Genomic DNA, 23,892 nt, shown 5'->3' with positions numbered 1-23,892 from the left:
TGTTAAAGTACAGGAATACAGTCAGAACTGGTTTGAGTTCCTCTCAGTACGCACAGAATAGCTATTTTTACTCCTGAGGGAATTCTGCACCAAAAAACTAAAAATTCTATGCACAGTATTTTTAAATTCTGCAAATGTTATTTGTCAATAAATAAATATGGCTCCAGCATGGCAGTGGGGAGCATAGGCCACTGACTGCATTGAGGTGGGAGAGCACCCTGAAGCCCCCTGTATAGGGACTCGGCTGTGAGACTGCACCTGACCCTTGCACAGTGCAAGGACTGAACCCGCCCCACAAACACTCTGGGGCCCTGCCCCTCTGCACCAAGTATGGGTGGGCAGGCTCAGCCCAGCAAGATCCAAGCGTGGAGGGGCTTGGTGTGTGGGGGATCCAGGTATGCCCCACACAGAAACCTCTCACCCCAATCTGGGTGCGGGCAGCTCAGTGGGAGATCTGGAGGCACAGGGCTCATTGGGGGGTTTTAGGTGCAGGGGCAATGGGATTCAGCAGGGGATCCAGGTGAAGGTGGTTGGAGCAGGGAGGTCTGGGTGTGGGGGGTCCAGGTTCTGGAGGAGTGGGGCTTGATGGGGTGAGGATCCAGGTGCAGCAGGTTGGGGATCAGTGGGGTGGGGTGGGCTCAGAGGGGTCCAGGTGTATGGCAGTAGGGTTTGTCAGGGTGAAGGTTCGATGGGCCTGCTTAAACAGGGGAGCCCCTGCTGCTGCCGCCAAGGGTACACTGCATGCCAGACTCCTTCGTCCCCCCATGATTCCTCTATCCCTCTCCCCTCACTCCCACATTCCCCTCCCCGTTCTAGTCCACCCCCTTCCTTCCACTGCCTCTTCCCTCACCCCTGCTTACCCAGGCCCACTGCAGGCACTCATGTTGCACAGGAAACAGGAAAAGCTCCCAGCACCCTGAAGGGGAGTACGATCAGCACGAGGACCCAGGAGGTGGTGTTCAGCTGCAGAGGCAGCAGAGCGGAAGGCAGCCTCCTTCAGCTGGGTATCTGTGCGCTTGCAGAAATGAGGGGGGGCAGTGGCACAATCTCTGTGCCTCCCTCACCCCATGTCACCTCTGTTTGGAGGGGGAAATCCCCCCCTGCCCAAAACTGAACCCATGGTCACCCCCCCCTTGTCCTGCGTGGCTTCCCTTTGCTCCCCTGTAGGGAAGCACAGGAATTCTACAAGGGAGCTATTTTCTGCAGGCACCAGAATCCCCCCAGCAGTACACTTTCTTCAGTTTGCATGTGCAACTCCAGAAAAAGACATTTAAATTACTCTGTGATTTCTATATTTAAAATAATCACTGAGTTATATCCATTCCTCTTAGTTTTAATTAGGTATGAAAAACAAATATTGTATTAAGAAATCCTGATGCTTTAGTGAAGCACCATGTGTAATTTCAGTGTATAATATACAGATAGTACAGAAATATTTTCTATAGGAAAAATAAATAGAACTGTCTGTGTAAACATTCTGGGTTAAAGCCTGCCACCCACTGAAGTCAATTGCAGAACTCCATTGACTTCAGTGGGGCAAGATTTCACCTCTACTTTTAAAGCATATAGCAGTGACAGTATATTTTAAAAGTGCATACAATGTTATGTGCAACAATTCTTTAATTCTGAACATTTTATATATGCATATTTAATTCATATTTATTACGCCTCCTTAATTCAGTCTCTTCTGGATCCAGTATCTCTCTATTTATTATTTCTTGAACTTCTATCACCTTTGGCTCAATCAGCTGATTAAGTGTGAATTCACAGTCACATAGTTCATGCTCTTCCTTTCTGGAACAACCAGCAGTATCTTCAAGCAGATCTTCAATACTATGATCTTCACTGTCATCTGCTTTTTCCTGAGTGTGTTTGCCAAATGACTGAATGAGATCTTCAAGTTTCTCATTATATGTGTGATTAACATCTTAGTTTACAAAAAAAGAAAATGAAGACTTAAGATTAGTGATAGGGTTCTCCGTTTCAGAAGTCATTTTTAGAAGTTTCAGTTTTAATACCTCCAAGAAGTCTGACTAATGCATTAGCAGCCTACTGAGGTTGAGAGCTCACGATGCATTCAGTCAATTCCAATCTCACTAATAAAGCAGCAGAGGACTTCTGGCTCTAAATGCAGCAGTGTATTCTGGTAGGATTGAGCTGTGCTCCCATCTCTAAAGATCCAACATCTCAATTTGTAACTAGGTACCCGTCATGTAAGAAGTGAGCTGCTACTTTTATAGACAGCTAGTGGCAAAAAATAAGATTTTAAAATACCATCTGATAATATCCACCAGTCTGGAAGTAAGAACCATATTGCATCCAGGATGTATGAACTGAGCATTCAATTCTATACAACTTAAGTAAGCTAAACACTGATTTACTATAATAAGGGTCTACAACATTGACTGAAAACTACAAGTACCTTTTGGTTTCACTTCTGATTTATCCAATCCACTTTCCTTCATCAGCTGTCTAATGGACTGGAGCTGTGTCATTATTTCATCTTTCTGTTCACAAGCCAAAGCATTAACACTGAAATGAAGAGACAAGAAGCTGAAGGTTCACCTGAGCTACAACTGGAAATGAATACTTGTCAAAATTGCACCAAAAATATTATTCTGACTCCAGAACAGATCAAACTATTTTTTCCAGATGAATTACTACTATCATGGTTGAATGAGTGACTAAAACCAGTTTTAAAACTTGTTGGCAACCATCACTACATTTCCTCTGAAGATTGAGGAAAAAAAGCAAAAAACTGAAATATGGCTACTGGCTGATTTCATTACTGAATTTTTCTGATGGGCGTTCCAGTTGATGTGCCCACTGAAAAATGGAATTAACAATGAAAGCTATTCTAGACAATGTCTAAATAAGACCTCAGAAAGAGAACATTACAGCTTAGATAAAAGAGTATGTTGTTATCAAGATGTTTTGTTTTGAAGAGATTGCTGTTAGAGTATTAACCAGTTGCAAGTTTGTCATTTAATTTTCTGATTTAATAAGGCGTTTCAACCTATTAAATGTAATAATGTAGTGAAAGTTATTAAGTTCAAGAACAGCACCGAGGTAATACATTTGTTTTAATTTAATAATGTAGTTTTCATGAAAGGTGTCAAATCAACACACAGTCCCTATTTGTGTGTGAACTGAGCACTCTTTATTGCTGATTTACAACACTCCCAATTAGTGAGCCTCAACCCTACTTCAGGGAAGGTACTTTTCTAGAAGTATAAGTAGCTCTTGTTAGCTATTCTCTAATTTTCTACTGAGACTACCAATGTATCAGAAATTATAATCAGTCCCTATGATATACATTCATGGCCACCTAAACCAAATAAGATAAGTTCATAAAGGCCAAATATGGTAGCTGTCAAATGGTAGTTACTTTTGGTCACTACCCATGATCTGGAAGGGGAAGAAACTCCCTATTATGTTAACATTCATGAGCCATCCATCCCCAGCAAAGAATTTCAAATGCTATTTAGGTTTACAGTGTATTTAGAAGAGATTTCACTAAAAACTATACTTATTTCTCCTTCCTCAGAATCTGTATGAAGTTTCAGTTAAGATCAGTTTTTCTACAACTGGGCTTCCCATAATTTTGAAGATAATCTTTATTAAAAATCATTTGAGAAACCAGGAATTTTACTTTAAGTACTTAAGGTAATAGTATTGTTTCTAAAGAACTAAAGCAAAATCGGTGACCATGTTTTACATGGGGTGTTTTGAATGTGAAAAAATATGAAAAATACCACTTTGCAGTATTATCATCCCATTACTATGCTGCTTACATCTGTATGTCAACAAGTGAGCTGTCTGTAGTAATGCCTGTTTAAATCTGCAGTGTTGGCTACTGTCTGTACAGCATACAAATGCTACATTACAAACAAAGTTTCTTGGTACCTTTCACCTCATAAATAAGATGATCTTTTGAGATATTTGTAACTCCCTAAAAAGTTGGGGTCAATTAGTATAACTTTATTTAAGGCATAACCTGTATTTCTTATCCTGAAATTACTCACCAGTTTGACAGTGGGTCTAACTGAGTCAATAAAGAATTTAAAATTTTCTCTGTCTGTGCTAGATGCTGCTCCAGTTCCAAAAGCTGATGTTCTAAAAGAGAAGACAGTGTATTAGACATGTGTTTGCACTGCAGAATGGCAGCAAAGAAATAAAAGCCAAATTATGTTTTTGGTTAGGTAGACATTATCAAAAAGAAATAAAGTAACCCCTTCTCTGTAAAACTTTGGAGTGACTGTGTGTAAAAGTTGCTCAGCTCTTGGCACTACCCTACCAAAAAAAGGAGAAACTGGAGTTCAGAAAAAGTAAATTCCAGTTATCAGACAAATGAGGGGGAAATAAATTGACTAATGACTTTCTGCACACCAGTCATGATTTTATAGACCTCTATCCTATTCACCCTTCATCACCTCTTTTCCAGTCTGAACAGTCAGTCTTATTAATTTCTCCTCGTATGGAAGTTGTTCCATAGGCCTAATCATTTTTGTTGCCTTTTTCTGTACTTTTTCCAATTCTAATATATCTTTGAGATGGGGTGACCACATCTGTACGCGGTATTCAAGGTATGGGCATACCATGGATTTATATAGTGGTATGATGACATTTAATGTCTTCTTATCTATCCTTTTCCTAATTATTCCTAACATTGTTAGCTTTTTGACTGCTACTTTGCATTGAGTGGATCTTGTTTTCACAAAACTAGCCACAATGACTCCAGATCTCTTAAGTGGCAATAGCTAATTTAGATCCCATTGTTTTGTATGTACAATTGGGATTAGGTTTTCCAGTTGTGCATGACTTTGCATTTATCAACCAAGAGTGTCCTGTTACAGCAAGTTATTCTAAAATGTATGGTGTGTCCTCATTGCTTCACAGAACGAGCCAACCAAAAACAAGTCATGCCCTCAGCATTTTGACTGTGTGTAAAAGGCACACAAATAGCTCCTTAATGACCTGAAAAATGGAAAAAAAGGAATTTAAAAATGTGGAAACATGGGCAAATTGTTAAGGATGAACACAAAAGAATAGCATAAGCATGTAGAGACAAAAATCAGAACTGCTAAAACACAAAATGTGTTACACTGAGCAAGAAACAAAAGGCAATATGAATAGGGTCCAGAAATATATTAGGAGTAAAAGAAAGCATTGGTCCGCTGTTTAGCGGGAGAAAGAAATCTAACAATAGTGACATCAAGAAGCTGAAGTGTTTAATGCTTGTTTTGCTTAAGTCTTCCATAAAAAGATTAACTGTGACCAAATGCTTAACACAATATTAACAATAAGAGGGAAGGAACAAGTTAGAGAATATTTGATAAATTAGATGCATTCAAGATGGCAGGGTCTGACAAAGTTTACCCTAAGGAACTAGACATAGTTTCCAATGGTTCTGAGATTGCTATCTTCAGAAACTCATGGAGGACGGGTAAGGTCTCAGAAGCCTGGAAAACAGCAAACATAGTACATATCTTTAAAAAGAGGAACAAACAGGACTCAGGACATTAGAGACCAGTCAGCCTAACTTTGATACTTGGAAAAATACTGGAATAAATTATTAAACAATCAATTTGTAAGTGCCTACAGGATAATAGGGTTTCATGTAATAGCCCACATGGATTCATCAAAAATAAATCCTGACAGGCTCCTTCTTTGATAGGGTAATTGGCCCACTGGTTGGGGCGAAGAAGTATGTGTGATAGATCCTGATGTTAGTAAAGCTTTTGACAGTCCTACGTGACAGTCTAATAAGCAAACTAAGGAAATGTAGTCTAGAAAAAATTACTATAGAGGGATGCACAGCTGGTTGAAAGACCATTCTCAAACAGTAGTTTATTAACAGTTCACTGTCAAACTGGGAGGGTGTATCTAATGGAGTCCCTCAGGGGTCAGTCCTGGGTCTATTACAATTCAATATTTTCATTAATGACTTCGAATAAAGTGGAGAACATCCTTGTAAAGTCTGAGGATGAAACCCCTCCCATCTTGATGTCAAACGTTTTGAAGGACAGGATTAGAATTAAAAACAAAATTGAAGAATTGGTCTGGAATCAACAAGATGAAATTCAATAAAGACATTAACACAGTACTGCACTTTGGAAGGAAAAATCAAATGTGTGAACACAAAATGGGAAATAACTTGCCCTTATCCTTTTCTGCAATACTACTGCCTAGCGTTACAGTAGATCATAAATTGAATATGAGCCAACAATGTGAATCAGTTTCAAGAAAGTCTAATATAATTCTGGGATGTATTAAGAAGTGTTGTATGTAACACAGGAGGTAATTGTCCCACTCTAGTTAGCAATGGTAGGCCTCAGCTAAAATATTGTGTCCCGTATGGGCACCACACTAAGAAATATGTGGACAAGATAGAGTCTGGGGAAAGCAACAAGAAGGATAAGAAGAAGTTTAGAAAACCAGAGCTATAAGGAAAGTTAAACAACAGGACATATTTAGTCTTGAGAAAAGAAAGCTTGGGGGGGGGGGACTTCAGTCTTCAAATATATTAAGGGCTGTTATAAAGAGGACACTGATGAAATTGTTCTCCATGTCCACTCAAGGCAGGACAAGAAGTAAATTGTTTAATCTGCAGCAACGGAGATTTAGGTTGGATATTAAGAAAAACAATGTCACTAAAAAGGATAGTAAGCTCTGGACTAGGCTTCCAAGGAAGACTGAAATCCCTATCATTGGAGGCTTTTAGGAACAGGCTGGACAAGCATCTGCCAGTATGATCTAGGTATACTTGGTGCTGCCTCAGCACAGTGAGTGGGCTAGACAGCTGCTTCGAGTCCCTTCCAGCCCCACATTTCTAGGATTCTAAGTTTGCCACTACTGAGCATTGCTCTACGCCTATCACATACCCAAACATCTAATTTTAAATTAATAGTCTTGCTAATGTTCTTCAAAGCATTTTAATAAACTAAGGGATTGGATTTTGTTCTGCAACATACCAATGAATGTATATGGTTTTTGTTTTGTTTTTTAAGAAGGAAAAACTAAGCAGTTTGCAATGATGCATGTTCTGAACTGATGCCTTGCCTGTTTCTTTTGCTTTATCTTCTTCTGTATTTTTCTCTTTCTTGGAAGAACTTCCTTCTTGAGATTTCATCTTAAAAGGAAAAAAAAAGTGAAGTTATACTTAAGACAATAGAACAGCTTAATATGTGTTTTAGAAGATAAAACATTTAGATGCTTAAATAAGGTTTCTAAAAGTTTCAGCTACTATTTACTTTGTGATATTTTCATTCACCCTTGATCCCCCCTCCCACTCCTCAAACTAAAGTCAAATGCAGCAAAGCTCTCACTGAAACTATCCAAAGCTTTTTGCCAAAAGTGATATTTTAACATTTGTGAAACAATATCCATAAAATGTTTATCCAAATCACTCTAGTTTTGCTAGTATAGCAGGTGTCCCGCTGCTTTCAGCAGATACATTATATAAAACAAAATTTTATTTGTTTCATATAATCTCACCAGAAGTACCCACTTCCGAATCAGACAATTTATTGCAAGGCTACCAGAAAACAAGCCAAGGAAAACAAAGCTGTGTATATAAAACTATGTTCAGGATCTTACATAAGTTCATCCATGTACAATATTTTGACTTCTACCTCAAATATGTCATTGTAAGCACATAGGAAAAAAAAACAAACTGATCTACAGTGCCACCTTAAACTAGGTGCCACATTTTAGTCAAAACATTTTACAGAATTTCTCATGTCACTATATGAACAATGCATGAAAATTGCTATAAGGCTGTTGAATTGGGGAATTTGCTATTAAGAGGAATTTGTTTTAGCAGACATATTAACACCTTCATAGACTCATAGACTCTAGGACTGGAAGGGACCTTGAGAGGTCATCGAGTCCAGTCCCCTGCCCTCATGGCAGGATCAAATACTGTCTAGACCATCCCTAATAGACATTTATCTAACCTACTCTTAAATATCTCCAGAGATGGAGATTCCACAACTTCCCTAGGCAATCTATTCCAGTGTTTAATTACCCTGACAGTTAGGAACTTTTTCCTAATGTCCAACCTAAATCTCCCTTGCTGCAGTTTAAGCCCATTGCTTCTTGTTCTATCATTGGAGGCTAAGGTGAACAAGTTTTCTCCCTCCTCCTGACGACACCCTTTTAGATACCTGAAAACTGCTATCATGTCCCCTCTCAGTCTTCTCTTTTCAAAACTAAACAAACCCAATTCCTTCAGCCTTCCTTCATAGGAATTTATATTTAACCACAAAAACCTTCAGAAATGTAACCTCCTAGACCAGGGGTTGGCAACCTTTCAGAAGTGCCATGCCAAGTCTTCATTTATTCACTCTAATTTAAGGTTTTGCGTGCCAGTAATATGTTTTAATGTTTTTAGAAGCTCTCTCTACAAGTCTATATTATACAACTAAACTATAGTTGTGTGTAAAGTAAATAAGTTTTTTTAAATGTTTAAGAAGCTTCATTTAAAATTAAAATGCAGATCTTATCAATTTAGTGTGATCCTTGGCCTTGCTTTCCTTGCTGAGTTTTCCAATGTCTGGCACATATTTGGATACTTTAAGCTGCACATAGGCTTCCGAGTGATCAGTTGCTAACTCTCCGAATATTGGTGGAGCTAGGCCCTGAATATTCCTGGAGCCCAGGCACCACAGGTCCACACAACTCACCACCCCTGCCTTCCTCTGCTACAGGCTTCCTGTGCGACCTTGGGCCAGTCACTCAGCCTGTTTGGATATGTCTGTGCTGCAATAAACAGGCAGCAGCTGACTCTGGCTCGCGGGGCTGAAAAGAGTGCTATAGATGTTTAGGCTCTGAGATCCCAGAAAGGGTCTCGCACCATCTACATTGCTAATTTTAGCCCTGCAAGCCTGAGTCAGCAGATTTAGGCTGAGACTTGATGCAGCGAGTTTTTTATCACAGTGTGGATGTCTCCTTTGTGCCTTAGTTTTCCCTCTGTACAATGGGAATAACTGCCCTGCCCTGCATGACTGCTGGGAGGGTAAGTGTCTTAAAAACAGCAAATTGCTCAGCTACTGCAATGATGGGGGCCAGATAAGCCAGAGAGTCCAGGGCTGGACAGGACCACCAGCTTATTTAGCCTGGTCTCCTGCATGTCATAAGTCATCAGCAACTGAAATTAGACAAGGTGTTACAGCCAAAGCTACAGAAGGAAGTTACAAGATTGCACAGCACACTGCAAAAAATGGAAAGCCATTTACAGATGAAAGCCAGGCCGGCAGCAGAGTGCCACTAAAAATCAGCTCGTTGCCGCCTTTGGCACGCGTGCCATAGGTTGCTGATCCCTGTCCTAGACCATATAATTATGCAAGACAATTAAGACTCAAGTTTCTGAACATATCAATGTATGCTAAATGCCTCAACTGAATTATGTTAATAAAGCTCAATGTTTAGCTAAGTGATGACAATCTCCAAGAATGCGAACAGTATAAACACCAAGGATGCTGAAGAATGCCAGCATATACAGTGGTAGAGAGAAATCTCATTGGGCGTGATAACATTATTTAAAAAACGTATGCTGAATATCAGGAAAATGTTCTTGATCAGGCCTTTCGGGCCCTGGAATTCTCCAAGAAAAATGGTGGAAGCCCTATCTATACCTAGGGCTTCCACCATTTTTCTTGGGGAAAACTCAAATATATCTGGGGCATTTAAAAGGCAAATTGCGTTGGGGGGAAGGTTTTTCTTTTTATATGGGATAAGCAACCTCTAGCAATGACCTTCTCTCTCCAACCATACAGTTAAGTCTCTTGTAGCATAGGCCCTCATCCTGAGTCTCAATTACCACTACTTCTTCTTTTCCAGCTTTGAGAAATGCAGTCTGCTCTGCTTATATTGCTGTAAAAATAGTTTTCATGGCTCACTGCTTTGACTATGTCAGCCCCCTTTGCATTCCTCCCTCTCCTCACAGCAAACAAGTCCCCCCCCCCCCAATCACCCTGCACTCCCACTCCCATTCAGATCTTGGCTCAATGCTGTCAACCCACTACTCCTGTGCCCCCACCCCAGTCTGTCCTCCTGCCCTTCAGAACCCCAGTCTATGTGACCCACAGCCGCCTTGTGTGCCCCACTCTGTCCATCCCCCCCAATATCCTGTGTCTCCTCACCTGGCCCTGTTGGTGGGGCACTATGAGGAATAAAGTGTCTCCCCTTCTCCCTATATGCAGCTGGCTGCTTCAGCCCCTGAGCCAACTGCCCTCTGTTCTGGCATCACAGCAGCCCCTGGTGGGTAAAAGGTGTAACTGAATCACCTCTCCAGCAGAATCTATTTTCTGCAGAGAAAAAAAAAATATCTGTGGGGGACATTAATTCTGCATGTGTGCAGTGGCGCAGAATTCCCCAGAAGTACTTTCGAGGCCTGTCCTCCATTATCTCCTATAGACATGAAGATGTCAACTGCCAAAGTGGATGCTGCTGAAATGACACTAGTCTTTGTAAATTTAACAAATGGGTTACAAACAAGCACCTTCACGCTCTCTTCCATATTGCTCCTTATGCATGGGAGGAGATTCCCCATAAACACCCACAAGACCAACTGATCAGCCTCCTTAAAACTCTCCTCTGTCATGATGCCCACAAAAGAAACTTCCACAGCAGTCAGGCAGCTGGTGTAATGTGACAACTACTTTTCATGCTGACCAGTTTTGACTTACTACCTTATGTCCCCTGCTTGTTGTACCCACCTGTAGTCTCTGGTCTCATTTAGACTGTAATCACCTCAGAAAAGCTGAGTCTGTTATTTTATTATGTGTTTGTATAGTGCCCAGAATGCTGTTGTCCAGTTCTAGGACTAGAGACCTTAATAGCTACCACAATGCAAATAAATATCAGGACCTCACTTCGCTAGAAAACTGGACTACTACTTCTCTTTCAGCACTAAAAATAGATATGGTGTTATGTTTTTTAAACAAAAATTCCCCACTGTTGCAGCATAACTGTTGGGATAAAAAAAAAAATCTAGACTTCTCTTATTGCTAAAGATTTCAGGGTGTGTCTATACAATGCTGCTAGCATGCTCTAGAAGGTACCTCGTTACATCAATTTGGTACCTTTAGACCCTTCTGACATGTCCTAAGACAGGGCAGGTAGATTTACTCCTGAGAAAAATTTTGCACCAAAAAAAAAAAAATTCTACCTATTTTATTTGTCAAAACAACAACAACAACAACATAATCACACCATTTTCAATTATTTTCTGACAAGTATTTTGAAATAAATTACCAAAATAACTGAAAATGGTGTGATTATATTGTTACTGTGTTATTTTGAGAAATAAAATGTCAGAATTTTGCAGAAATTAAAGTTTTTAGGCACAGAATTTTTAATTTTAGGTGCAGAATTCCCTCAAGAGTACCAGGTGCAATTCAGAAGCAGGCAGCTCTGTGGGAGATTCAGGTGCAGAGGCGATCTGTATGCACAGGGACTCATTGAGGGGTTCTGGGTGCAGGAGAGTACAAGTGAAGATGGTTAGGGCTCAGTGCGGGGAGGGTGGTCTGGATGCTGGGGTAGGGGGTTCTGGGTGCAGGGAAGTCAGACTGGGTGGGCTTCTGATGCAGGGGGTGAGGGTTGGCAGGGTGGTAGTTCAGGAGAGGCTCAATGGGGGGCTCCCGATGCAGGGGGGCTGGGTGCATAGGCTGGACCAGGAGCACAGGGGTTGGGTAGACATGTGGAACAGCTCCCCATACAGGACCCCTCCCCTCATGGAGGAAGAACAATGCGGCTAAGAAGTGGGGGGATGGCTCACTGTACAGGGAGCTGCTCCCCCTGTCTGACCAACCCCCACACATCTAGACTCACCCCACACACCCAAATCCCCCACCAAGCCTCACTCTCCCACATGCAGAACTCCCTACCCACCAAGTCTCACCCCCTGCATCCAGATCCCTTACTGCCATGCAGAGCTTCCTGCAACCAGGGGGACCCAACCCTAGTTGCTCCATATGGGGGAGGCGGAACTCAATCTCCATCATTGTCCTCCTCCTCCCTCCCCTGCCCAGCTGGGACTAATGTCCCTGTGCAGCCAACTCATCCACAGACAGACAGACACACATACACACCTTTCCCTCCCACAGCGAGATTTATCTCTCCCCGAGCTGCTCCAAGTACCTTGGCAGATGTGCCCACACTGCCAGGGAGGAGTGTGCAAGCACTGGTGCAGCTTCTCTTTGCTTCCCCACAGAAACCATTTTTCTGCAGGGAAACAAAGAGAATCTGCAGGGGGACATGTTTCTACATGGGAAGAGAGAGAGAGACTGAGCCGCTGTTTAGGTTATGAATAGCACTATTGTATGAGGCTGAATCGCCAATGTCTTGTCCGAGACCCAGAGTGGGAAGTTAGGATCTTAGATTTGAAATGTAAAAGACAAGAGGAAAAAAGGAGAGTTAGAAAGTCTCCATACACCAAAAAAGAAGCAGTAAACAGCACAGTGTTTACTTTACAGCTCATCTTTGAAACAACACTGGACAAAAACCCAAAATAGGTGCATTTTAAAGAACAATCTGCATAGACACAGGGGAGAAACAAACGACCTGTTAGGTCTTTACCATCTCTCTATGGTTAAGATATTTAAAATTTACCTTTAGGAATTTGTATGCTGCAAACACCCCCACACCAATAGCATACAAGGGCATGAGGGTAAATGCTAAGTCTTTGCCACTGCCTCGAGTTCTCTCACTCTTCCTGTCCTTTTCCATTACATTCCTCATCTGTTGAAAGCTTTGGTATGTTTTACTTTGAGAACTTCCTGAATTCAGATGAGACTGATGAACTCTCTCAGAGGCACCTGCAAAATGAAATATTTTAAAAGAAAAAACATTTAGCCTTGTAGTTAATTCAAAATGAGACTGTTCCAAGATTTTCCTCCTTGTAGATTCACCATTTCTTTAATATTGTGTCAACTGAAAGCTCTTACAGAACAAACTGCATACAAGGTTACAATAGACCACCCTTTCACATATGCACAGTAAGGGGTATATTTAAAAAATTCTCAAAGTAAGATACTCTTTCCTCAAAAGCTACTAAATAAAACAGTACAAGTTACCAGGCGATTTCTTTCTTACTAATGGAAATAATCTAGCAAAGTAATTGCAAACTGCAGTTAAGTTAGATAAAACCAATAGTACACTGGCATTAAAATCAAAATACAAATAGCATTCTGGCATTGAACTCAAACCTACTGGAACTGCTTTTTATTAGCAGCATCAAACTTTCAGTAATTTTTCCATAATAAGAGCTTTGATTTCAGTATTATCTACCTTTAGAAACAGAAATTTAATGTTTCCCTGTTTTAGCAAGAGACATTCACTGAAATAACCAGATTAGCATATGTAAAATACAGGTTTCAGCTCTACGTTCAGTGCTATTATGAATGCTCTTACACGTGTAAGAGTGTCATACCTCAGTAGAGTTAAATATTTAGTGGAAAAAAAGTATAATATTACACATGTGCAGTACACATTTTCCAAACACTTAACTATTTCTAAACTATGTCTAATTAACATGTCCTACTGATGATTGAATCAACAAGGAGTCTGAAGTTTCAAAAATTAGTATCTTTGAAATTTGAATTGAGGAGAGCAAGAATAGTATTGAAGCATGAAAAATCTGCCTCCAAACATACCAATATGATCTAGAAAATGGCAAATGAAATTTTAGCAACCTTTACATGGCTAACAAATATATACCCTTAAGACAAAAATAAGCATGAAGTTTCAGACTAGAGTGTTCTTTCCCCCTGCACCAGAAATAAGTAACAAATGCATTCTTAACCGTGAGGTGGCACTTGAACTACAACTTCTAATATGCTTCAGAACACCAACACAGCTGAGGATTTCTAGTGAGAATAATGAAGAACATAATTACAGCCAGTTCTCATGTGAATCACAGTAAGCTTACTATTTCTGCCAATAGTTGCTAGCCTATGGCCATATTTTGCTGCCTATTGAACGTGCCTTAAATTTTCCAGAGATGTGAGCCTTGTTTCATTCAACACCACTTCACAAGCAGGTGATAATGTACTTTAAAAAACACACTCCCTGGTATTATCTTAGATCAAGATAGCAGTGTCCAGTGCATGCACAACAAGTGGAATTCAAGCCTTAAACAAAAATAGACATTGCAATTTTGTCACAGTCAAAGAAGAAGATTACTAAAATAGATTTCTTTATGTGGAAGAGAGGTTTTGATACGGATTTTTTTTTTTTAAGTCAAGAAGTGAAAATATGAACTTAGATGCAGGGAAAAGACCCCAAACCACGACATTTTGCAAATCTAGAATAAAATGTCTAATGTGAGAATGATTTAGAGGTTTTCAGAATGATCTTAAAATTCCAAAGCCTCACCAAAAAACGTTCAGACCTCTAATGATGAACTGGAATTATAATTAAGATTAATATCAGCTCTTCAGTGGAGTGGTTCTCTACAACCCTTCAAGTTCTGTTATATTTAATCAGTTTGCAGCATCTGAAATTTGATCAAATTTTACATATCCAATTGTTCCTTGGAACATGAAGTAGAGCTGGGTAGCCATATTAAAAGATATCACAAAAGCTACTCCAACTAATGCAGACAAACTGAAGACAACACAAACAAACAGCTACCTCAATCAAGTTCATGGATATCCAGACAGAGCTTAAGAGTTTAAGACAACATTGGCAGGTAGCAAAACACATTTGAACAACAGAATGAACTCATTGGGCCATTTGTATTAACTCAGACCCAGGCAGATTTTGGGGTTAAGGTTCATATCAAACTTTTGGCATAGCTCTGATTAATGGATCAGTGTTCAAAATGAGAAAATCTACTTTTTATAGAACCACAGTATTTTTAATATAGTGTCCAAAAGTCACTAGATTCTTTCCTAACATATGGATGACAAGAATTTATAGTCTTAAATCAAAAAGGGTAAGGTGACATGGAAAAAATACCACGCAATAATATTTTAAAAAGATACATATTTTCCCTCACCTAGTTATTTTGCCCATTAATAGTTAGTCTTTAATTTTTGTTGTTTTAACTTGTGCTCATTCATAGCCATTTGTACATATTTCCAGATTTGTTTGTTTTCAAAACATTTAAGTTACTTTAATCTCTTATTTCCTTTTTTCTTTAAAGTTATTTATGTAGTTATTAGTTTAGACTTTGTTTAGATCAATCATCTTGTGTAGTCCTCATGACTAAGGCTGCTTTAGTCATGGGTATTTTTAGTGAAAGTCACAGGCAATAAACAAAAATTCACGATCAGTGATCTGTCTGAGGCTTTTACTAAAAATATCCATGACTAAATGGGGGAGGGGGAGTGGAAGGGGGCAGCGAGAGGGCAGGGAGAACACCACTCCAGCAGCAGCCACTGCAGCTGGCTGCGGGGCCGCCCAAGCAGCTGGATGCAGAGCTGTTCCAGAATCCATGACTTCTGCGACCTTTGAAACACACACAGACAAGTTAAAGCACTTTCTTCTGTCTTCTTTCTTTTGCATAAATAACCAATGGGAAAACAGGCAGCATGATTTACTAGCCAAACATCAAGATGCGCAAGGGTGTTACCTAATGTATGGGTCAGAGTTTGGATATATTCTGAACTGACACAGGGAAATGAGTTTATTTTACTTTGTTATTATACCAAAACATTGGCTCCAGAAGGTAATGCACAGGAACTGTGGGCCAGATCCTGGCGTCCAGTCAAACAGGATGACTTGATTTAACTCATTGATTTTGATTATGATTTAAATCAGCAAGTTGGAAATCTTTATTTAAATAAAGAATTTTAATCTCATTTTGCATCTGCACTTTTTAGTCCTTCTAATGAAAAGTTGAACCTCACTGGTTGGTCAATATATCGATTTGTAATTAAATATAGCCTTTAAGTTTGGTGGTACTTCTTGCTAACAAGGAGGAAATGCTATATTTAATTATATAGCTTAAGAGATTTATTCACATTCTTATTTTTATTATGGCATCTTATTTACTAAATGATTCATATGTTGCTTGAGATGTTTTTCCAGCTGCATGTAGATGGAAATTGGAATTAAAGATAACTTTAAAATGGTGGGGTTTTGTGTTTTTCGTTAACTAAAACTAATCTTAAATTCACTGATAGGCAAGAGAAAAGTTTATCAAGATATATTTTACATTTAAAACTAACATTTATTAAATAAAGGAAGTATTAGCTATAGTTCCAATTGTTTCTGGTCATCATGTACTTCAAGATTTTAAAACTAGTAGATCACATCCCAATTTTATTCGTAGATTGGAAGAGAAAAAAACAAGCTCTCCTGCTTTTTCAGCTGCCAATCAGCATCTCAATTTTGAATGGATTAGTCATTTAAATGAATTACATGAATAAACTGAAATGAAGTGTTCTCTCTACATCTGAAGAAGAGACTACTGCTGTCAAAAGGTAGTTTTAGCACTTCAGCAAACTCTGATTCCAGGTGCCTAGCCAATGACTTCCAACATTTCAGCAGTTTGACTCTTTAAATTTGAATAATTTAAATTTAATTTAAATAGTTTTAAAGATTATAATAAGTTCAGGTCTTAACATAGGTTGTCAATCTCAAATTTAATTTTGAATAGTTTTTTAAAAATGTAATTTAAATTTAAAAAATCCATTTTTAAAAATAAGTATTGATTTTTATCCATCCTGCAGCCAACTCATCTTCAGTAATTGGGCATGGAACATACTCAGATGCAGCAGGGATCTCTTGAAGTTCAGTGGAAACCACTAACATTAATTATCAGGGTTGAAGAGCTATAAAAGATGTTCTGTTCTTTAGTTCTTCTTGGCCAGATGGATGATGACCAAATTAAGGTGTAACTGTCAAACCTCCAAAAGGGATTCAGAGGTACCTAGTAAGAGAAAGCAGCAAAGAATCCTGTGGCACCTTATAGACTAACATGTTTTGGAGCATGAGCTTTTGTGGGTGAATACGCCCTTCATCAGATGCATGTAGACTACATGCATCTGATGAAGTGGGTATTCACCCACGAAAGCTCATGCTCCAAAACATCTGTTAGTCTATAAGGTGACACAGGATTCTCTGCTGCTTTTACAGATCCAGACTAACACGGCTACCCCTCTGATACTAGTAAGAGAAAGTTCTTCAAGTGATTGCCCACATGGATTCCATTCTTGGTATGCATATGCCCCATATGTGAGAAACCAGATTCTTTTGGCCAGCAGTGTCCTTTGTAGCCCCAGAGGTCCTCACACCCTCAAAAGGACACACAGGGTATATTTACACTGCAATAAAACATCACTGGCTGGCCTATGTCAGCTGACTCAGGCTTAGGGATCTCAGGTTGCAGGGCTACAAAACTGCAGTGTAGATGTTCAGGCTTGGGCTGGAGCCAGGGATCGGAGAACCCATGGGTTTTTTTTTGTTTGTTTTTTTTTTAAATTAATCAGTTAGTTGTTAGTCTCTTATATTTAATTGCTCCAGCTTAAAAAAACCCAACCGGCTTCCAGGTTGGTTTTCTTTAGGCTAAACACCATTCCCCACCCCTGTACAGAGATAGCAAAAGCTAGGTCTCCAGGATTCAAGATGTATCCTCCATGCTTTGATGCCTATTAACAATGGGCACTCTCAATGCCTACTCTGCCTAGGAGAGGGACATATACCAAGCAATGTTCCATATGTTTTTCCATTCTCCAAGAATGGGGGAAGCCTGCATGAACCTACTTCTCCTTGGGAGATCAATAGAAACTTCCTTGGACACCAAGTGAAGGCCACAGCCAGGCCAGTCATCTCATCAGTCTCTCTGTTAGTGACCCCATTACCAGAAATACCACCCCAAGCTCCTGGGTCACATCTACTCAAAGGCCCCATTCATTTGCCACTGTTCCAGTGTCAGTATCTTCCGATGGGGCAGAAGAGAGCACTGCCCCAGGGAGGAGCCAAGGTCACCCTCTTTGGTGCCTTGCAAGCAGACAAACAAGAGTCACCAACCTCCTAAGGGCCAAAATCCTAACAAAGTCCCTTCAGGTGCTCTGATACCAGTTAGCCTGCCTGCCCTGCCCCCACGCCACTCCGGGAAGCGGAAAGAAAGTGGGGGAAGAGAGGCACAGGGGTTTGTGTTGATGTTGCTTCAAGCACCGCCCCCAGCAGCTCCCTTTGGTCATGGTTCCCAGCCAGTGGGAGATGCTGGGGGCGGTGCCTGAAGCAACAGCAACACATACCCCTGTGCCCTTCCTCCCCCATGTTCCGGCCGATTTCCGGAGTGCGTGCTGGGCCAGAGCCTGCCCCCTGAGCTCCTCCTGCAGGCGAACCCCCTGCCCTAAGCCCCTTGCCACACCCCTCCTATACCCCAAACCACTGCTGAGTCCCCTGCTGCACCCCAGCCCCCTGCTGTACCTTGCACCCACACAAGAGATCGACTTCCTAGACAATACAGTACTAATAAATGATGGCCACATAAACACCACCATATACCGGAAACCTACTGACCGCTATACTTACCTACATGCCTCCAGCTTTCATCCAGACCACACCACTTGATCCATTGTCTATAGCATTTGCTCAAACACCAACAAGATTTCTATCAAGCGTTCTTACAACTACAATACCAACTTGCTGAAGTGAAGAAACAGATTGACAGAGCCAGAAGAGTACCCAGAAGTCACCTTCTATAGGACAGGCCCAACGAAGAAAGTAACAGAATGCCACTAGCCATCACCTTCAGCCCCCAACTAAAACCTCTCCAGTGCATCATCAAGGATCTACAACCTATGCTGAAGGACGATCCATCATTCTCACAGATCTGAGAGAGACAGGCCAGTCCTTGCTTACAGACAGCCCCCCAACCTGAAGCAAATACTCACCAGCAACCACACACAACAAAAACACTAACCCAGGAACCTATCCTTGCAACAAAGCCCGTTGCCATATCTGTCCATATGTCTATTCAGGGGATACCATCATAGGACCTAATCACATCAGCCACACCATCAGGGGCTCATTCACCTGCACATCTACCAATGTGATATATGCCATCATGTGCCAGCAATGCTCCTCTACCATGTACGTTGGCCAAACCGGACAGTCTCTATGTGAAAGAATAAATGGACACAAATCAGATGTCAAGAATTATAACATTCAAAAACCAGTTGGAGAACACGTCAATCTCCCGGGCCACTTGATTACAGACCTAAAAGTCACAATATTACAAAAAAAGAACTTCAAAAACAGGCTCCAACGAGACCGCTGAATTGCAATTAATTTGAAAATTGGACACCATCAAATTAGGCTTGAATAAAGACTGGGAGTGGATAGGCCATTACACAAAGTAAAACTATTTCCACATGCTTATCTCTCCCCCTCCCTCAGTTCCTCATATCTCCTTGTAAATTGTTAGAAATGGGCCATTTTCATTACTACTACAAACAGTGCTTTTTCTCTCCTGCTGATAATAGCTCACCTTAACTGATCACTCTCCTTATAGTGTGCATGGTAACATCCATTGTTTCATGTTCTCTGTATGTACATATAAACATCTTCCTACTGTATTTTCCACTACAGGCATCCGATGAAGTGGGCTGTAGCCCACGAAAGCTTCTGCTCAAAAAAATGTGTTAGTCTCGAAGGTGCCACAAGTACTCCTAAGCTTTAGGGTCATTCTGAACTGCACATGAAGATTTACACATTATATAGAGGCTCATAAATTGCCCATTTTATTCTCAAATATTCAACAGTGAATTATTCGAAATCATATACTGTTTATGTTATATCTTCTGGTTTAAAACTGCCTTCAACTTATCAAATCATAAGTCTGTCTCAAAAAGTTAAATTGATCTAATTAATTGCAAATATTAAAATCTGACAAAAATCTGCATCTGACGAAGTGGGTATTCACCCACGAAAGCTTATGCTCCAATACATCTGTTAGTCTATAAAGGTCCCACAGAACTCTTTGTTGTTTTTTATAAATATTAAAATGGACCACTTGCCTTTAGAAATATAGGGCCGAATCCTTGGCTGGCATAAATTAGCACCGTTCCATACCAATTTAGACCAGACAAGGATTTGGCTTTAGTGAACAGCTAGAATCTCAGCACAGATAAAGATTATTAGTTTTAAACAAACATCATCCCCAATGCCTGTTTGCAGAAGTAACTACTAGCACATTATCCATCAACCAACATTATTTGATTTCCTTATTTAGATTGTAACACTCAGCTTTTTCACACTTCCCTGCATCCTGTTTTTACCAATTATTTGGAATAAATAATGAAAAAAAAAGGAATAAGAACACCAGGTGGTTACAAGCAATACCTTGTTAGCCTAATAAAATCCGAGCTTTTGAGAAGAGAGCATCATCTACACTTTTAGGACAGGGGAAATGCTCCCATTTACTTCTTCTCTATTAAATGAAACAAAATGTGTCATATCATTATCTCTATTTTGTGATTCCTTTATCATGACTTCATTCTGTTGACTGCAAATAGTTATGTTTATTTTATGCACCAGAACACTGTGTGAGTGTAGGAAGTTAGATAGTTTGACTTATCCTGAGCTGACCGTCAAAAGATTCTTTTCAAGCTAGCCTCTGATGTGTAGCTCTGTAAACAAAATGAGAACACAAAGCAATTCCAACTATTGGCTACAGATAAGTTTACAAAGAGAGAGGCAAAGGCTAAGGCTTAGTCTACACTGTAGGGCTGCGTTGACACAAGCTGCCTTACATCACCTAGCTGTGGAAGTGTCTTCACTTAAATTTGACTCCAGCTGATATAAGTGCCTTGCTACACCAATTTAGTAACATCACCTCCACAAGCAGCCTAGAATCAGGGTCAATGTAATTAGGTCAATAAAGTAGCAGTATAATACTGAGTTGCTTACATCAACTACTAGGTGCTTTCAGGAGCCGCCTCACAATGGCAATAAAAATGGTACAAGCACTCCTGGTGGTGCTGAGGACCCACACCACCAACACAAGGAGCCAAGCCTGAACACACAGGAGCGATCTAATAATTGTGGTGACTGAATAGCAACATAAATTAGATTACCCAAAAAAATTAAGTCAGACATGGCGTAAACAAGTTGTGGAATCAGCCCCCTCCACAGCACCTCCTGACAGGGGATGGGGGGGCAGAGAGACCAGGCAGGGTCACAGACTGCGCCATCTCTCACACCCACAAGCTTACCCTCCAAGCAGGGGTGGGTAGTATAAGAGAAGTCGCGGCCTATAACCCTTTCTCCCACCACCCTTCCTCCAACCAGGGGAACAAGTGCGGGGGAGGGGGGAACCAGACCTTACCCAAAGCCGGCCCACCGGCACCACTAGTCTCCCCCACTGCGGGACAGAAGGGAGGATCGGGCGGCGCCTCTGTACCTGTGGGGGGCGGATAGGGATCGGAGCGACCGGGGCCAGCCTTGCCCCCGCGCAAGGCCCTCCCTGCTCCTCCTCCGCCCCCGAACAGCCTGGGCACCGCCACGAAGAGGCAGAGCAGCAGCACGACCGAGACCATGCCCTGCTGCAGCGCGGAGACCGCCATGGCTTAGCCGAACGCGCCCGGATCCCGATGCGAAGCCCTGGCCTGTTGTCCCTGCAGGAGGAAGAAGGAGTCGGACCCGCCGAGGAGCTGCCACGGAGCCCGGGATGAGAGGCGGCTCCAGCAGAGCTGCGGCTCCTCCTCCCCTGTCGGTATCGCCCCCTGCGGGCTCCAGCTTCTCCTCGGCTAGCGGCGGGATCTGTCCTGGTTCAGACAGCGCTGCAGTCGTGACTGTCCCTAAACCCTGTCGTGGGATAATAGAGACGGGGAGTCCCGCTCCCTCACTGCAAAACAGAGAAAATATACACAGCCCCGAAACACCCAACTAGTGCCTTACAGTCCTCCTAAGACACCCGCCACAGGAAGACCACGTGGTGCAGTACAGTCCTGTTACACCCACCGCTGAAACACCACTATGGGAGCCACTTAATGCCACAGTCAGGTCACACAGAAACACCACAATACTGAGCCTTTCAGTGCACTACAATTATACTAAACATACATCCTTTAATTAAAAGTAAAAATTAAGACATTATGCGTATCCCTCATCCACAAAAAACAAGATTTAGTAATGTCAAATGCCTTTCCCCGTGTTTTAGATTGAGATAGATGAAGTCTTTAATAAATAAAATAAACTAGTTAATTATTATTATTTATTGGACTGTTGTAGCTGAATAGATGAGACATTTCATTACGTAATGGAAAATATTATTTACAATTTCAAAATAATTCCTCTCTCTCCATACACACACTCACACACACACTTACTTTTAATTCAGCATGTATCCTTATTACTCAACAGTGAAAAATGTAATTAGGCAAGAACTCGAACTGTAGTTAGAAAGAATGGGGATGGAAAACCTCTGCGCTATAACAAGTATATTGGGAATACTGGAGTGGACTTGACACATTTCTGGAGGCTATGAGATGCTTCCAGGTTGCACCTATTTCAAACATTTTCCAAGAAAGATCTCCAGAGTCTAAGCCCTCTCTGATTTTAAAGCCACCAGCAAATGTAACTCCTCCTTCTGACATCTGTTTGTCAGGAGCTGTATGTTTTTACCAAGATGCAGGAGGTACCTATGCACTCCAAGGACACAAATACAGTATATTCTCATTCATAGGTCTACAGACTTGGTGGCAACCGGCGGGTGACAAATGCACAGGGGAAGGGGCTCTTTGCTGCTGCAGAGACTGGCAATGCTGCTTAGGGGCAGTTAATAACCGTTTTGAGGAAGGGATGGTTTTCAGGGAGAGGAGTAGAGTTAGTGATGCTATTATGTGTGAGTTCCAGGAAATCGGCAGGTGTCAGAGTGCTGTGGCTAGATGCCAATGGGCGGGCAGGGGGTCTATGTTACAGGTGACTCTTTGAGGGGGATACAGAAAGCGCTGCTGGGGAGGAACCCTGCTGAGGAGTAGAGTCTATACTGTGGACTAGTGGCGGGGACGACTTAGAGGGAGACTGTCAGTGCCTGAATATTGTGAGGGGGCACAGCCAGTGCTGTGTGTCGGACGGGCTCAGTCAGAGCGGGGGGTCGGGCTCGCCCCGGGGCGGGAGATTCTCTCTGTGACCGTTGCAGAGACCGTCACAGCGCGAGCGCGCCCGGGGAGCCGTTTGAGACCTTGACTGGGGCCGCGCCAGGCGCCGGGCAGAGGCCGCCTGTGACTGCAGCCTCGCTCGGAGCGGCGGCGCCATGCGGCTCTGGCTGCTGGCCGTGCTGGGGCTGGGGGCGCTGGCGGGTGTGTGCCGCGCACAGCGCGGGAGGGCCAGGCCGGTCCTGCCCATCATCACCAACAAGACGTTCATCGACGCGTGCGTCCGGGAGCACAACAAGCAGCGCAGCGCCGTGCGGCCCGCTGCAGCCAACATGCTCTACATGGTAGGGAGGGGCCGCTCGCGGGCTGCAGCCCCGTGGGAGACAAGAGGGGGCTCTGCCCACGGGAGACATTGGAGAAGGGGCTGATTGGAGGGGGCGCTGCCCCACGGGAGAGTTTGGTGGCGGCGCTGTCCCATAGCCCCTCTGAAAGATCAAGGCTGGAAGCAACCGAAGAGTCAGAAATGGAAAAATAAAAATATTAATGAGTAATTAACACTTAAATGGCTGGTGCTGCGAAAGCACTTTATAAAAGGAATGATGAAGTATAATTGTTCCTATTTTACAGATTAGACAAAAAGGCCTCATCTACAATGTAAATCCAGCAGGCGGGGAGCCATTTACACTACCGTTAAATGCAGATCCACTGCGTGCTGTGGACAGGAGCAAAACATATTTTAACTCTTCCACCACATAAAGCTTCAGCCTTGAGCTTTGTAGAGTTGCTGCCCAGGTCAGAAACACTATTCTACCCTCTCACTGCAAGAGTAAAC

General features: G+C 41.9%; 2 protein-coding genes across 2 annotated transcripts in view; one reads left to right on the top strand and one right to left on the bottom strand.

Annotated features, from left to right (window-relative positions):
* Positions 1–807: 807 nt before the first annotated feature.
* CCDC107 (coiled-coil domain containing 107) lies at positions 808–21,627 on the bottom strand. The gene is made up of 6 exons (XM_030548705.1): positions 21,365–21,627; positions 12,616–12,821; positions 7,063–7,132; positions 4,026–4,116; positions 2,423–2,532; positions 808–1,927 (listed from the first exon to the last, which is right to left on the bottom strand). The coding sequence occupies exons 1-6, from the start codon at positions 21,525–21,527 to the stop codon at positions 1,635–1,637; spliced, it is 933 nt and encodes a 310-aa protein (XP_030404565.1). The 5' UTR covers positions 21,528–21,627; the 3' UTR covers positions 808–1,634.
* Positions 21,628–23,218: 1,591 nt separating this feature from the next.
* LOC115644409 (glioma pathogenesis-related protein 1-like) overlaps positions 23,219–23,892 on the top strand; it is a 55,958-nt gene continuing 55,284 nt past the window's right edge. The window contains exon 1 of the mRNA XM_030548704.1: positions 23,219–23,404. Within this exon, the coding sequence (XP_030404564.1) occupies positions 23,219–23,404 (186 nt within the window). The remainder of the gene's footprint in view (positions 23,405–23,892) is intronic.

This window comes from Gopherus evgoodei, chromosome 1 (assembly GCF_007399415.2).
Source record: "Gopherus evgoodei ecotype Sinaloan lineage chromosome 1, rGopEvg1_v1.p, whole genome shotgun sequence".
NCBI lineage: Eukaryota > Metazoa > Chordata > Testudines > Testudinidae > Gopherus > Gopherus evgoodei.
Note: the sequence above shows the minus strand (reverse complement) of the source record. Positions and strands in the feature narration are given on the sequence as shown.

Coding starts and splice junctions, on each gene's coding strand:
- CCDC107 (XM_030548705.1), bottom strand. CDS start 21,527: ATGGCGGTCTCCGCGCTGCAGCAGGGCATGGTCTCGGTCGTGCTGCTG. Junction 12,822..21,364: donor TCCCTATCCGCCCCCCACAG/GTACAGAGGCGC, acceptor TTCATTTTGCAG/GTGCCTCTGAGAGAGTTCAT. Junction 1,928..2,422: donor ATCAGAAGTGAAACCAAAAG/GTACTTGTAGTT, acceptor TTGTAAACTAAG/ATGTTAATCACACATATAAT.